We start from the raw sequence: 16,685 nt of genomic DNA on the forward strand, positions 1-16,685 counted from the left end.
GAGTTGGTGCTTGAATACTTCGCAATTGCACCGAGGACAGAATCTGAATGGAGTCCGTTCCATCAACTGCGAGGTGCACCGGCGCGGCTAGGCCCAACCGAGTTTCCTGATTGAAATATAGATTTTCCGCGACTGATACGATACGCGGACAAGTGCGATACACGTTCGAAACAATACCGAAGTGAGTGGTTTGCGCACCGAGGGAAAGCCAAAGAACGGTTTCGAACCGTAGTGCAGCAATACACATCCGAATCCGGTGGCGGAAAAAAACAATCTAACAATGGAGTCGATGCCCACGCACACTATCACCGAAAGGAGGAGTCGCCTTACCTCGTGACTGAAAAGACTTCTTTGGAGAAAAACAACTTGCAAAAATCCGGGCCCAACACTAGATGGCAGGAGTATGCAATGCATGTGATCTACAGCTCACATGCCTCGGAGATATGTTTTTTCTATTGGCACATATAGAAGATACTTATGGCTTTGAATTACTGTCAACTGAACATATAGTCATTCTTGTTCTTTTAGCTAAAAAAAGAAGAAAAAAAACAATAATAAAAAAGATACAGAATGGATGGAAAAAAAGCATTTGTGGAGTATTGACTCTGCAGTCCATATGACGGTCCTTCATTTTAGCTAGAGTGTACTTATATTTCTTGCCCATGCTTGTTTAGTGACTGATATCCCCTTTTTGATAGTCTAGATGTGGAGTTGGCCTTAAACCAGACTAAAGGTGGGAAAGCTCCCGGCATAGATTGCATTCCCTCAGATCTCTTTAAATCAGATCAGGCAGCTTGGGTCCCTTACATATTGAAGATAGCTAATGCTGTGGCAGATGGTGCCCCGATACTAGACTCTTGGCAGGGGGCGGAAATCATTCCAATTTTTAAAAAGGGGGATCGCTCCCTGCCCATTAACTACCGTCCAATTAGCCTCATAGACGCCATCCAAAAAATCATCTCTCGGATGGTGCTGTTTAAGATCACAGCATGGATGGATGAAAAGTCTATTCTAGCACCACTGCAGGCCGGCTTTAGGCCTTGCGTAAGCACAATAGATCAGATCTTAAGATTCTTATTAATCTATTGGAAGGTGGTGGTTTTAAGTGAAGGTGTGATTTATGCGGCTTTTGTGGACCTTAAGTCCGCCTTCGACTTGGTACCAAGAACCAAATTGTGGGAGGCTTTGTCACAAATGGGTCTGCCAATGGACCTGTTGGATTTAATTATAAGACTCCATGAGAAGAATTATGCACAGGTTCGTTGGGGCAAGCAGGGCCAAGTCACCAAAAAGTTTCCAGTGACTCGAGGTGTCCGTCAAGGATGTGTCCTTGCCCCCACCCTCTTTCTCCTTTATATTAATAGAGTTGTTGATTATTTTTCGGATACTCCCACAGACGCACCTAGCTTAGGTGGTATGAAGGTTCCGCTTCTAATTTTTGCGGACGATACGCTTTTACTTTCAAAAACCCAAAAGGGGCTACAATTGGCACTTAGCAAATTTGTAGAATTTTGTGACGCCAACGACTTACAGGTCAATACAAGCAAAACCAAGTTTATGGTTTTTACCAGAAATAGACCAAGATTGGGACAAGTTAATCTTAATGGTGTAAATTTGGAACAGGTATATGAGATGACTTACCTGGGGGTGGTTCTGGACCATAGATTAAGATGGTCTGCTCAGTTGGACGCATTGTCATTAACATTTTCACAGTTGAGTGGGACACTGGTTAAGGAGCAGAGATCCTCTCTAACCAAGAGAGTGAGCCCAGCACTCAAAATATACAATATTAAGATTAGATCGGCAATTGTTTATGGAGCGGACCTATGGGGTTACGCTAACTTGTCCCAACTTGAGAAAATACAAAATACATTTTTACGAAACTTGGTGGGTCTCCCTCAATCGACCCCCATGCTTCCTTTAATGTTGGACCTGGGCTGTTATCCAATAGAGGAACTAGCCAAACTGAGAATTATCCTATTATGGAGGAGAATATGGGTAACTCCTGAATTGGCCTCCTTTGCTGTGGGTATAGAAGACCTCAGACGAATAGTGGGTAGTGGCAATCTCCCTTGGTTTAAAGCGGTTAAATCCACACTGTCAGATATGGGCCTTATCCAGCTATGGTCGGATCCCAGGACCAGCGAGTTCCCCGGAAAAAAGGATCTCAAAGACCAGTTTTGGGCGGCATATAGAAATAGACTGATTATGGAACATAGCTCATTAACCCTCTCTGGTAGATTTTTAAGCCATAAAGGGGATACAAGTTTGGAGCATTACTGGGATGCCATAACAAAGAGTATTGATAGAAAACTCTTCCATCAATTTAGAGCAGGAACGTTACCCTTGAGGTCGTTTACACACAAATGGAGGGGGGGTGTAGGGGATTCATGCCCATGGTGTCATAACCAGAAGGAAACTTTGGGTCATTTCTTTTTTGTATGCTCTGCATATGTTGCCCCACGGAAAAAATGGCTAAAACCGATTTGTCAGAAGTTCAAGACGAGAGGGGCAGACGAGGCCCTAAGGTTGTTAGGAATGGTAACATCTCTCCCGGTAGCCATATCAGTAGCCAAATTTCTAGGCTGGTCTTGGCTAATTAGAGTTAAATATATGCACAGCATTAGTTAGCTAGTCTGACAGTCTATTGTTATTATTATTATCACTATTACTTTTATTATTGAACAGCCAATGATGCACCGTGTATTATGTAATTCATGTATTATGTTAGTTTTAATGCTATACTGTGTGTTTTATTTTGTGATGTCTTTTATGGTTAATTTTACCGAAATAAAGACTTATGAAACTGAAACTGAAATTGTATTAAGCGGGAAATATTCTATATTTTACCGACAGGCAAGACTGATCAACCAATTGAATATGATGGGTCTAGGATCGTCAAATACCTTATTAAAGATCTAACTTAGTAGCCTGAAAGAATACACTCTATTCTTGTAATAGGTTACAGATTCGCAAATAGGGCTTTCTAAGTCTCCAAAAGCCTTTTTGTGTTAGCAAATGGGTTGATTCACAGAATCGGCCAGTTTGTGACAGGCAAAAAGGTTTATACATGTGGCTCTATTTACCTTCTTTCTTGGGTCTGCTTTGCCATCTCTTTGTCCCACCCAAAACTATCAGTGCAGGAAGTTAAAACTGCTGCTATTTTAGCACCATCCCTAACACATTGGTTCCGAGTGTGGTCATCTAGAACCCGCAGCTTTGAAGTATCCGCAGTTTCCGCCATAGATGTGTAGTTCTCCAAAACCTGAACAACTTGGGATCCTCCAAAGTGCTTCCTCTAGATCCATTCCCCTGCTTTACCCCCAGCCCCGCAACCCCAGGGACTTACCCCGCTCATCTGACTGTAGTTGCGCCTCCAGGTCCTCTGGTGACACGTAGAACTCTGGCTCATCGCCCTCTGGTGGCTTAGGTTTACACTTCCCGCAGCAGCAGTTACAGCAACAGCACAAGCAGCAGCAGCAGTAGCAGCCTGTGGCCAGGCCACAAAAGACGAAGAGGGCCTGCAGGCACAAGAGGCAAAGGATGACCCAACAGGTTGAACGCCTAGGTGCTCTACTCCGATGAGGGCTCAGACTGGATTAGTGATCAGATTCTACCATGGCCTAAAGCGACTTCCATAGATGATGCTGGTCTGGGGTGAAAAAAGCAGACAATGATCGCTGGGAAGAGGAGAGCAGGCACTGGGAGCGGCAAAAGAAAGCAGGCACTGGGCCTGGAGGCACACAGCATGCTCCAGGTACTAGGGCAAAGAGAGCAGGCACCAAGCACGGGGGAAAGAGAGCAGTGACTAGGCCCTGGAGAGAGAAGAGCAGGGACTGGTCCCTAGAGAGAAAAGAGAAGTCTGTGCACCGTGACCCGGGCTGAAAACAGCTGAGTCCAGGGTGAAAAGATCCAGGGAATGGGGACAACACTCAAGGACTGGTGACACTGACATCAGTGAGGTAAAAGGGAGTTGGGTATAATGTGTGTGGCAAAAGTGCAATGTCAGTTTTTTTCCCCCTCTTGACATTCACTAGTTTTGGTGCGGCACATTGAGGGGGTGGGACTAACAAATAGAGCTGGGGCACAGATCCAATCTGCCCCCAGCAAGAGCGAAGAGGAGAGTCTTGCAGTAGGGAAGAGCAGAGTGTGCAGCTGAAGGGAAAAGAAGAAATAGGGCACCTGGCTGGACGGAAGAAAAGAAAGAGTGGAGCTGGGGGAAAGACCAAAGTGTGGGCCGGGTGGGGGGAGGGGGGGAGGCGGAACAGAGTGGAGCAGGAGAGAAGAGCAGAGAGGGGGACGAGCAGAGAGGGGGGGCTAGGGGGACGAGCAGAGAGGGGGGGCTAGGGGGACGAGCAGAGAGGGGGCTAGGGGGACAAGCAGAGAGGGGGCTAGGGGAATGTGCAGAGAGCGGGGCCAGGGGGGATGAGCAGAGAGTGGGGGCCAGGGTAGACGAGCAGAGATCGGGGCCCAGGAGAGGCGAGCAGACAGCCGGCCAGGGGGGATGAGCAGGAAGCAGGGCCAGGGGGGACGAGCAGGGAGCGGGGCCAGGGGGGACGAGCAGGGAGCGGGGCCAGGGGGGACGAGCAGGGAGCGGGGCCAGGGGGGACGAGCAGGGAGCGGGGCCAGGGGGGACGAGCAGGGAGCGGGGCCAGGGGGGACGAGCAGGGAGCGGGGCCAGGGGGGACGAGCAGGGAGCGGGGCCAGGGGGGACGAGCAGGGAGCGGGGCCAGGGGGGACGAGCAGGGAGCGGGGCCAGGGGGGACGAGCAGGGAGCGGGGCCAGGGGGGACGAGCAGGGAGCGGGGCCAGGGGGGACGAGCAGGGAGCGGGGCCAGGGGGGGAGAGCAGAGAGTGTGGTCAGGAGGGAGGAGCAGAGAGCGGAGCCAGGGGGAGACGACGAGCAGAGAGCGGGGTCAGGGGGGGGACGAGCAGAGAGCGGGGTCAGGGGGGGACGAGCAGAGAGCGGGGTCAGGGGGGGGGACGAGCAGAGAGCGGGCCGGGGGGGTTGGGGGGGGGACGAGCAAAGAGCGGGGCTGGGGGGACGAGCATAGAGCGGGGCCAGGGGGGAAGACGACGAGCAGAGAGCGGGGCCAGGGGGGGAGGAGCAGAGAGCTGGGCCAGGGGGGGAGGAGCAGAGAGCTGGGCCAGGGGGGGACAAGCAGAGAGTGGGGGCCAGGGGGGGACAAGCAGAGAGTGGGGGCCAGGGGGGGACAAGCAGAGAGTGGGGGCCAGGGGGGACAAGCAGAGATCAGGGCCCAGGAGAGGCGAGCAGGGAGCGGGGCCAGGGGGGACGAACAGGGAGCGGGGCCAAGGGGGGAGGAGCAGAGAGCTGGGCCAGGGGGGGAGGAGCAGAGAGCTGGGCCAGGGGGGGACAAGCAGAGAGTGGGGGCCAGGGGGGGACAAGCAGAGAGTGGGGGCCAGGGGGGGACAAGCAGAGAGTGGGGGCCAGGGGGGACAAGCAGAGATCAGGGCCCAGGAGAGGCGAGCAGAGAGCCGGCCAGGGGGTATGAGCAGGGAGCGGGGCCAGGGGGGACGAACAGGGAGCGGGGCCAAGGGGGGACGAGCAGGGAGCGGGGCCAGGGGGGGACGAGCAGGGAGCGGGGCCAGGGGGGGACGAGCAGGGAGCGGGGCCAGGGGGGGACGAGCAGGGAGCGGGGCCAGGGGGGGACGAGCAGGGAGCGGGGCCAGGGGGGGACGAGCAGGGAGCGGGGCCAGGGGGGGACGAGCAGGGAGCGGGGCCAGGGGGGGACGAGCAGGGAGCGGGGCCAGGGGGGGACGAGCAGGGAGCGGGGCCAGGGGGGGACGAGCAGGGAGCGGAGTCAGGGGGGGACGAGCAGGGAGCGGAGCCAGGGAGAGACGACGAGCAGAGAGCGGGGCCAGGGAGAGACGAGCAGGGAGCGGAGCCAGGGAGAGACAACGAGCAGAGAGCGGGGCCAGGGGGGGGAACAAGCAAGGAGCGGGGTCAGGGGGTGGGTGAGACGACCAGTGAGCGGGACCGAGGGGGGGGGGGGGAACGAGCACAAAGCGGGGCTAGGGGGGACGAGCAGAGAGCGGGGCCAGGGGGGAAGACAACGAGCAGAGAGCGGGGCCAGGGGGGGACAAGCAGAGAGCGGGGCCAGGGGGAAGACGACGAGCAGAGAGCGGGGTCAGGGGGAGACAAGCAGAGAGCGGGGCTAGGGTGGACGAGCAGAGAGCGGGGCCAGGGGGACGATCAAGGGAGACTAGCAGAGAGTGGGGCTGGGGGGAGGGCAGATAGTGGGATAAGGGGGAACAGGCAGAGAGTGGAGCTAGAGGCGACGGGCAGAGGGAGGAGCTGGGGGGACGGGCAGAGTGGAGCTAGGGGCGACGGGCAGAGTGGAGCTAGGGGCGACGGGCAGAGTGGAGCTAGGGGCGACGGGCAGAGTGGAGCTAGGGGCGACGGGCAGAGTGGAGCTAGGGGCGACGGGCAGGGAGTGGAGCTAGGTGGAGTGGGCAGGGAGTGGAGCTAGGGGCGGCGACGGGCAGAGAGTGCAGCTAGGGGCAACGGGCAGAGTGCGCAGCTAGGGGCGACGGGCAGAGAGTGGAGCTAGAGGCAACGGGCAGAGAGTGGAGCTAGAGGCGACGGGCAGAGAGTGGAGCTAGGGGGCGACGGGCAGAGGGAGGAGCTAGGGGCGACGGGCAGAGAGTGGAGCTAGGGGCGACGGGCAGAGAGTGGAGCTAGGGGCAACGGGCAGAGATTGGAGCTAGGGGCAACGGGCAGAGATTGGAGCTAGGGGTGGCGGGCAGAGAGCGCAGCTAGGGGTGACAAGCAGAGAGTGGAGCTAGGGGGCAGGCAGAGAGTGGAGCTAGGGGGCAGGCAGAGAGTGGAGCTAGGGGACGGGCAGAGTGGAGCTAGGGGACGGGCAGAGAGTGGAGCTAGGGGACGGGCAGAGAGTGGAGCTAGGGGACGGGCAGAGAGTGGAGCTAGGGGACGGGCAGAGAGTGGAGCTAGGGGACGGGCAGAGAGTGGAGCTAGGGGACGGGCAGAGAGTGGGGCTGGAGGAACAAGAAGAGAATGGTGCTGGGGGCCCAAGAAGAAAGAAGTGCTGGGGGACGAGACGAGAAGAAGGGGCTGGATTGATGAGCAGAGAGGGTAATGGATTGGAGGGGAGGGCAGAGAGTGGGCTGTAGGGAAGAGCAGAGAGCATCGTGCTGTAGGGAAAATCAGAGATTAGAACGGGGCTGAGGGAAGAGCATAAAGAATAGGGCTAGAGAGAAGAGCAGAGAGTGGGCCAGGAGGAAACAGCAGAGAGTGGGTCTGGAGGAGAGAACGGCCTGGAGGGTAGAGCAGAGAGCGTGCCTGCAGGGTAGAGCAGAGAACTGGCCTGGAGGGTAGAGCAGAGAACTGGTCTTGAGGATCGAGCAGAGAGTGAGTCTAGAGGAGACCGCAGAGAGTGGGACTGGAGAGAAGTGCAGAGTGAAGCTAGAGGGAAGAGCAGAAAGAGTGGGCGTGGAGCAAGGAGCATAGAGAGGGCAGGAAAGAAGAGCAGAGAGAGGGGCTAGAGGGAAGAGAAGAGAGAGGGACTAGACGGAAGAGAAGAGAGAGGGGCTAGATGGAAGAGAAGAGAAAGGGGCTGGAGGAAGGAGCCGAGAGGGGGGTTGGAGGGTGAGAGGGAGAGAGAGAGTCAGGAGTACAATTTGGCTAAGAGACATGAAGCAGGGAAGAGCAGAGGTGTTGAATTGGAAATGGAAGTCTCTGCTGAACTCTTACCTTTGCCCACCAGCTGGACAGCACAAAGTAGGTATTGACATTTTCCTCGCCAAATTGCTCGGCCACGTAGAGCCCAAGTGAGCCGTATTTGTCGTAGATGTTCCTCTTTGTGCCATCGGTCAGTATCCCATGAGCATTGTTAATCTCCTTAAATTTCTCTGCAGCTTCTGGGTTATCGGGGTTCTTATCGGGATGATACTTCAGTGCCAGTTTCCTGGAGGCAGGAGAAAACACAAATCACATGTGAGAAATTATTAGGAAGCCGCAACTTGTACAGATGAAACAACATGGTTCTCTGTGACATAAAATAAAGTGTTGGCCTTTCACAGAATAGTGAAAGCAGGCTACTGGGTGTCCTGGTCTTTCTTGTATAACCTCCCACCCGGTTTGTGTCCAAACTTCGCATGTGCAGGCCAGGGTGCCAGTCGGGCGGAGGTTATAACCATGACCATGCTTGTGCTCACCCAAGTGTAGACTGCTCCTCTTCAGTGGCAAGTGACTCCATCATACTAAAACATATGGAGTCAAAAGGGTGGGCTCACACTGCACTCCCAACTCAACAAATAGCAGAAAACTATAAACATACTAACCTGTCGTGCAGCACAAATAATTCTGCACACTAATGACATAGCATTAACCATTAACATAAAATGAAATTCCCAAAACTCTGACTTACACGAACATTTACCTTACCATCCAGACACGTTCATTACTAATAGGGGTTTATGGAAAACATACGCAATAATCAGAAGCCAAAACATTTTTTAACCTTATGAACCCCCTGTATTAGGGGGGACAAAGGCAAACATTAGCACATTGAACATTATGAATGGCACAGCATGTCAAATGTCTCTGCAAATTAATTACATGGATTTTTTCTTTCTTTTAACATAACTGCCAGCCAATTTCTGTTTTGATTATCCGACAACGTTTGAACAATTTTCCTTGTACACCAGTCTCCTTTCTATCTCCACGTCTCTAGTAATATCCCAAGTTCTCTTTTCCTCGCATCGGAAACACCAATTCATTAAAGGTCCTGGTGCTCAAGCACTTCTTATGCATCCACTGTGCACCTGAAAGCCATAGCTCTACTGTCAGCATTCCAAGATGTGCAGGGCTCACCTCTAGATATTACGTTTGAGATGCCACGACTACACCGTAAGAGAAGCACAATATCTCTGCTCTTCTCACAGTTGCTTAACTCGTGGTGTTCAAAGTAGAAGTGATGCCCTCTGGTCAAACCATGGTAGATTCCTTCTCTAAAGCAGAGACCTCACACACTCGCCATACTTGCCTTATACTCATGAAGAGTGTAAAAGAATCACTTGAGTGTGCCCCCACCGGAGTGATCAGTATGCCATACTTTACACATCATTATGAGCGGATTCAGACGAGGTCTGTGATTTTTAACTCTAGAATCATGGAAGCTGGAAGTCAGGGGACTTGTTGGAATTTCTGCAACGCCCATACTCGCAACACCTGTGGGCTGGTATTGAGGCCATCAACAGTGTAATGCGCGCATTTAGGTGCAAAAAGAACAATTGATGGACAGAATGCAGAACAATGTCATACATTCACTCCAATACAGATATCTGAGACTAAATCCATTGTTGTTTTGCTCCCTATGCCATTCCAGTTTGAACCCAGCCATATGCAAATCGGTCTTGACCCTGTGCCCATGGGAACAGTCCAGCCTGAACTGCCAAGCCAGGTCCTCCCTGGACTGGAAACCAGCATCCTAGGACCGGTTTCGGGGTTTCAACCCTCATCAGCCAGGATAGCTTGACTCCAGCTACATGGAGAGCACGGGACCCACGGCTGGGCATACTCTGCCCACTCGGGGTGACAAGTGCAAAAAGAACAATTGATGGACAGAATGCAGAACAATGTCATACATTCACCCCAGTACAGAGATCTGGGCCGCGCATTTAGGTAACACGCACTACTATTCATGTGCCATGACCAGCACTGCCAATTGTCTTTCAAAACAAACTGCCACAAATGAAAGCAGAGTACCCAGCACATTTAAAGCAATAAATGCTTTAACTCCAGCTTGGACCCACCCGTCAACCCCTACATGTCAACTGGTAAACAAAACCAGATACAATCAAGTCGTCCACCCAAGTTAATTTACTCTGTCAGCTGGCTCTCTATCACTGGTGGATCTGTCGCTAGTATTCCTCTACATACAATCAAGGAGGTACTTAGCAGATACCAGTTCTTAACAAAACCCAGATGACGAGACTCCGCCATTGGGTGGGCTGATGGGTATTATTTCACATTCTTCCTGCTCTCCTTACACATACTACTTATGAATGTACTGGTTCTTTGTAGCTTCCTCTTTAGACCCTTAGCATCCCTGTTGTGTTTTTTGAGCGAAACAGTACTGCCTTTGAGCCTGGTCCTTTTCTTTAGTCCACAGTACGGTTGATTTTAATTCACCATAAGTACTTCCCAAAACTCTGTTCAAAGACTATTGATTTGATAGCTTCCTGGAGAACAAGTCTTTGTCCACTTCCTCACTGGGCTCCTCCTGCCCAGCAGCCAGGGCTGACACCACTTGCCAGTGAAGATTTGAGGGTAGGCAAGTAGGGACTACACACACCATGGCCACAGGGACTCTCTCCTTCAATCAACAGGTCTCCTTCTCTTTGAGGGCCAGCTCCCAAATGCCGCCATGCTGTGCAGCTTATTCAGGCAGGTTCTTTCAACAAATCATTGAAACCAGAGAGCGGATTGGAGTTGGAGGGCCATGTGCGATTACACAGTACTCCACGGACCTTCAGGTTAGGTTTGTGCTAAGATCATTTCCATAAATAAGCAAGGAACCAAAATGCTAGCTACCCAACAGGAATGAATGCCACAGCATATGTTGCAAACACACAAACTCCCCACAGAATACATTAAACAGACCCCCTTTCATACAGCCAGTAGAGCCTGGGTATGCCACACAGCCAGCTCTCCGATGACTCCCAAAGCACTAACCACTAAGAAACAATACACACACATTTGCTACAGGGTGTATTAAAGGGAACACCTTGCATACATACATTACAAGAGGTGTGCAATGTAAGTGACCTTCTATAATATTCAAATCTGTACTTCCCACCATGATATGCTGCAGACTAACATCCAACGGAACACTTTGGACAAAAGTCCCAAACATGCCATATTACAAACAGAATTCAACAGCACTTGCCAACAATAAACACCACATATATCCCACCGGTGTGGCAACAGGAGTACCCATCATTCTTGAAGATGTAATAGAAAATGCCTACCTCCTCCAGCCCGGATGCCTAAACATCAAAACCATACTCCCACAGTTGCTGGAATAACCATATAACTGAGAACACAACTAGGACACACTATGGGTAACAGATCACTATAATCGGATTCAGACGAGGTCTGTGATTTTCAACCCTAGAATCATGAAAAGCTGGAAGTCAAGGGACTTGTGAAATTTCTGCAAAGCCCTAACAATGTTAGAATATGGGCTAAACACATACAGGTGATATAAAGTGTCGTAACACAAAATACAGCCTACCTCAGTCTGTGTAATGGCTAGCTGCACAACTTATCTCTGAAATCTGCAATGAGTTCCCGTGCTACAAGGTCTGGAAAGCTGTTGGCTTTACCACTACAGATATCAGTGGGACCTCACTGACATGACAATTTCAAGTTTCACAGGCTTTGATTGGATAGGTGTCCAGAACAGTGACCAAAACAGTGTATTGTTGAAAGAACAAGGCTATAATAAGAGGGTCAATAATTTCAGCATTTGGACTGAGGAGGGAAGGTCAGGAATGACAGGGCCAAAGTCATCCTAGAGACCCCGGATTGGGCCAGGAGAGTGTGCTACCCAGAACTTCTGGGCATGAGCATCTGTCCTCTAATCAACCTGCTGTGCCGGGAAGATCTCCTGTCACAGAAGGTGGAAGGAAAGGATGTGTGAGAAGTTATAAATTCATGAAAAAAACCAAAGGCCCTATAGGAGGCTGTCTCTCTGCATCAGGACGGCACTCCTGCAACCCGAGAACATGCTATGAAGACTAAGGTTTAAAGGAAGCTCAGGGGTAAAATTTGCAAAGATTTATTTACAGGAATGGCAGGTAAATTACTCGAACCAATTATTACATTGGTTCAAAAAGGCTCGGAAGACAAGGGAGAAATTGTGCCGAGGAAGCAAGATGAAAGCTAGGGATCAACCACAGTAAGTGTGAGGAGGGGATGCAGGTCGGTGGGCTGGGATGTCCTAGTCAGGTGTAAAATGATATGTCTCTTTGAAATGCAGTAACAGGGCTCATCTCGATTTATTATGTGAACTCTCCCAGCTGTGTAAAGTGTCAAGGTACCTTTTCCCTACTGATAAGCTTTCCCTTCACCCCTTTTGTTCCTTCCTTACACACCTGCCAGACACCCATTGCAGCTATCCACCACATTCATACCACCCAGTGAGGTTTCAGTGTTTTGAGAAAGACCACTACATTCACAAGTCACGAGCCCAATTCCATGTATTACACTTCTGCCTTTCCTCCCTTCTGGTCCCGGTTTACTATATCTTCAATCCTACTTGACATTACGAGGTGGCCCTAGGGTGGCGTAAAGCTGTATAGAATTATTTAACATAACCGTGCAGCCAGAAAGATGTGTCCTGAACTATAAACATAAAAGCATGAAATGTTCCCCATCAAGCATTACAGATCTGATCCCCCATGTTTTTGGAAAGTGCCTTTACACGCTGAGCAATCTTGAAAAAGGATGTGTTTGAGGCTAATAAATTAAGCCAGATAAGTTCAACTCAATTTCTCACTGTTACTAAATTCTTTAAAAATAAATCATATAAAAATGCTTTCACCGACTTCTACTACAAGTCAACTATACCGGACCACACCGAAAGTTTGTGGGATCCCTGAGAAGTTATTTCTTTTCAGCAATGGTGTTAGGAGTAGGCGCATAACGAACAAGTTACTTACCCCTGGTAATGCTTTTTCTGATTGATACTCTATGTAAGCGAAGATCCCTCACCTTTACAACACATACGAACCAAATGGCCAAAAAGCCATTTCCATCTGACCTGGTTGTCAAGACAATAATGCTTCATGAAGGTGTGCACTGAAGCCCATATGAACAGCCTCACAAATATCCAAGACATGCACACAACATGCCAGGGCAGTGGTAGCAGCTTTGGCCCTGGTGGAGTGAAACTGCAATCTTTCACGGGGCTGCCTTTTGGCTAACATGAAACAGATCTTGATGCAGGGACCATCCACCAGGATAAGCTCAATTTGCGTTCTGCCTTGCCACTGTTTGACCCAGAGAACCCCACAAAAACGTGATTGTCCACCCGATGGTCTTTGGAACTATCGAAGTTGAAGCGGACAGTTCTTTTGCTATCCAAACGATGGCGCTTCACCTCCTCTATCGAGGGGTAAGGTGGGGCAAAGAATGTCAGAATAGTGATGGACTGTCTGACGTGAAAAAGCCAACTTTCGGCAGAAAGCCCGCTCTAGTCATCAGCACCAATTTATCCTGAGAGGTGGTGGAGGAGGACGGCAGGACTGAAGAAGCTTGAAGCTCACTCACGCGCCGAGCTGAGGTGATCGCAATGAGAAAGACTATCTTCACAGGGTCAGGAGATGTAGGGGACAGCTGTGTAACTGCTCAAAAGATGGGACACGTAAGGAAAGCTAGGACTAAAGTATGGTCCCAATGTGGCATCACAAAAGGCTTAGAATCAAACATGTGGACTAAACGTTTGAGAAAACGTATCACAACAGGTGATCTGAACAAGGATGGCTGGTTAAGTAAACAGAAAAAGGCTGGAAGGCCGACATGTAGCCTTTAATAGTGCGTACCGCAAGTCCTTTGTTCCTGCGCCAATAACAAATCAAACAATAACACGTCGGGCATTTTGGCCAACAAAGGGTCTGTGTTCTAGGTGTCGCACCAGGCCACAAACCTATCCCATCATCTAGTGTTAACATACTTTGTAGCAAGGTGCCTGTCCACCAGGATAACATCCGCTACCTCAGCAGGTAGATCAAATGCTGTTAACTGCGGCAGCCTCTCCATGTATGGAGGTGCAGATTGCACAAGCTCGAGTGCAGGGCCCTGCCCTGCAGCTGTGATAGAAGATCTTACAGACGCAGCAGGCTGACTAGAGGACAGATGCCCATGCCCAGAAGTTCTGTGGAGCACACTCTCCTGGCCCAATTTGGGGTCTCTAGAATGACTTCGGCCCTGGCCTTCCTGACCTTCCTCAGACTTGGGGCACCAGTGATAGCGGCGTGAAGGCATACAGCTAAACCATGTTCCACTCTCGATTAAATGTGTCTCCACAAGAGCGCTTTCTTGGAAACTCCAGCATACAGAATTGCTGATATTGTGCATACTCAGCAGTTGTGAGGAGATTGAACAAGGTTCTCTCCATTGCAGGAAGATGCCCTGCTCTACAATCCGGTGTAACTGCCAAAAAGTGATCCACAAGGCACCGCTGGCTAAGCCTGTACGCTGCAACATTTAAAGAGAGGTTGGCCAGCAGGCCAAGTAGCTTCAGAGACATTTTCACTGAGACCCAGGACTGAGGATGAAACATCGGGAAACAAGCACGAATGTCTCGAACTCTTTGATTTGGAGAGAAGGCCCGAATGTGCCCCATATCCAGAATGACTCCAATGAAAGCAAGCCTCTGCAAAGTCAGGCGTAACTTCAACATTTTCATTGTCCACGCCAGTGATGCAAGGACATTTGGAGTCATCTGGAGGGGGTCCATGAGTGTGCCGAGCCCGCCTTCCACAGCCAGTCATGGTAGGGGAAGACTAGTACTCCCAACTTTTGAAGGTACTCTGCGACCATCACCTTTCATTCCGAGGAGCACGGATAAGACCAAAAGGGAGAGCAGCAAACTAAAAATGCTTGTGGCCCGCCTTAAACTGTAGATAGCGCCATTAGGACAGGGAGGAATAAAAATCGCCATTTTGCAATTCAAACACCAACATCCAGTCACCTGGATCCAGGGCAGGTAGAATGTGAGGCAGTATGGGCATCTTGAATTTGTCATTTTTCAGGAGCAAATTGAGGACAAAGGTCTAAAATAGAACGAAGGCCTCCAGCCTTTTTGGTACAAGGAAACAATAGGAGTAACACCCAGTTTAGATGTCTGAGGCCAGGGTCATCTCTATGATTCCTTTCTCCAAAACAGCCCGAACTTCCTGCAGCAAAATGGACAAATGATCCTCCGAAGCAGCTCTAATGTGGATGGAAGATGCAGCTGATGGAAAGGAACGGTAGGGCATAGCCTTGTTGGACTATCTGCCGGACATACCAGTCAGATATTATGGCCTGCCACATGGGAACAAAATGGCTGATTCTGCCTTCCACAGAGTGGTCATTTTCATGTAAGGGCAAACTACAGCGGCTTGGGGGCTGCTGCCGAAGGGGCTGAGGACTGGGAGGTTCACTGTCCCTGCAGGCCTGGACATTGCCGGCTGGATTCTCCGAAAGGACTGGAGTGCCGGTTGTTGGGATGACTGGCCTTGATGTGGTCTGTAGATGAACCACTAGCGATGCCTCAAAAAGGGACGCAATTGTTGAGGAACTGCTTTGTTGGTGTGGAGAGATGAGGGAGTGTGTAGTGGCTCTGCTGTTTTTGGGGAGTTCGAGGAGGGAGATATCCTTCTCATTAAAAGGCACATTCTTTAAAGCTGTCCAGGTTTTGGTCATCTCGAGGATGCAGTACGGATGCACAACTCTATCAGGACTACCTAAGATTTCAACAGCTCCCCTAAAAGCTTGCCTCAATGCAGCAGGTAGACTCATAACAGGATCTAGAAAATTTGACCACATCACTCCACATCTGAATGCACTCAAATGGCTGCTATGCGAAGCAAGAATCCATGTAAACATGGCATGTATCACACACAAGCCACTACACCACAAAACACCACTTTACCTTGCCCAGAAAATTACGATACCTGGAGGCAGCAGATTCTCTTGCAGCTCTGGAGATTTTTTTTTTACTGAAACCAGCATTATTCCATAAGAAGAGAAAATATCATAGAGAGTTCTCGAGAGCTGCACCAAGAATTTGGAATGCTCTGCCCCCGAATATTAGAAGAATCACGTCCGCTTCAACAATTCAAAAAGGAAGCGAGTTCGTTTCATATGAGCAAACTCCTCCCTTAACTAATAGTGGACAATACTAGGGTTCTATCTGAGACCAACAGACAATCCCTGGATCTTCTACAATCAGCTATTCCAATAGGCTACATTAGGCAGGATAACAATCCTGCTAATCTCGGGCAATGAAACTGTGGATAACGCATTCCAGATCACCCTCCTTGATCAAGCTCTATCGCTTATAACCAGCATTGTTTGATACATTCAGTCCCTTCTCTAGATGACGGGGGTGTGGTCTATGGATAGGTACCTCTAAAAGCCACATGTTGTATTTGACAGGACATGTCCTACTGTAACTCAAGTTGAATCCTAATAATCATCAGTATTATGAGTATTATTTGTAAATGTAAGTGTGACAGGACATGCCCTACTGTAACTCGAGTTGATTCTTAGTAAGCATCAGTATGTGTATTATTTGTAAGTGTAAGTGTGTGCCACTGTTAGATGAATACTTACGACTCATAGTATGCCTAAAGGACATGTATAACTTCGGAAGTTGAATCCTGTTAAACTGTAAAGCGCTCTGACACACAATCTTGGGTCTTGTTTGCGCAATAGAAAACACTGAATAAATAAATAAATAAATAAATAAATAAATAAATAAATAAAGTGACGCCTGAACGTCATTTGAGAAGTCTGTGGATCTCATCCATGTGGAGCACCACGCTAGTCCTGACTATTTTGCAAAACAGACAGTGGCACACAGGACTAACCTATTTAATGGGGCTGGCACGGCGCACTGCTTGAGTTTGATGTGAATGGGATGTGTAACT

The 16,685-nt window shown here is 50.0% G+C and overlaps 1 protein-coding gene across 1 annotated transcript in view; it reads right to left on the minus strand.

The window, feature by feature from the left end:
• DNAJC5 (DnaJ heat shock protein family (Hsp40) member C5) overlaps positions 1–16,685 on the minus strand; it is a 109,182-nt gene that overhangs the window by 27,606 nt on the left and 64,891 nt on the right. Inside the window, exons 3-4 of the mRNA XM_086949752.1 lie at positions 7,732–7,945; positions 3,350–3,521 (exon numbers count right to left, since the gene is read on the minus strand). Coding sequence (XP_086805878.1) covers positions 3,350–3,521; positions 7,732–7,945 — 386 coding nt within the window. The remainder of the gene's footprint in view (positions 1–3,349; positions 3,522–7,731; positions 7,946–16,685) is intronic.

Source organism: Lissotriton vulgaris, unplaced genomic scaffold (genome assembly GCF_964263255.1).
Source record: "Lissotriton vulgaris unplaced genomic scaffold, aLisVul1.2 SCAFFOLD_722, whole genome shotgun sequence".
Classification (NCBI taxonomy): domain Eukaryota; kingdom Metazoa; phylum Chordata; class Amphibia; order Caudata; family Salamandridae; genus Lissotriton; species Lissotriton vulgaris.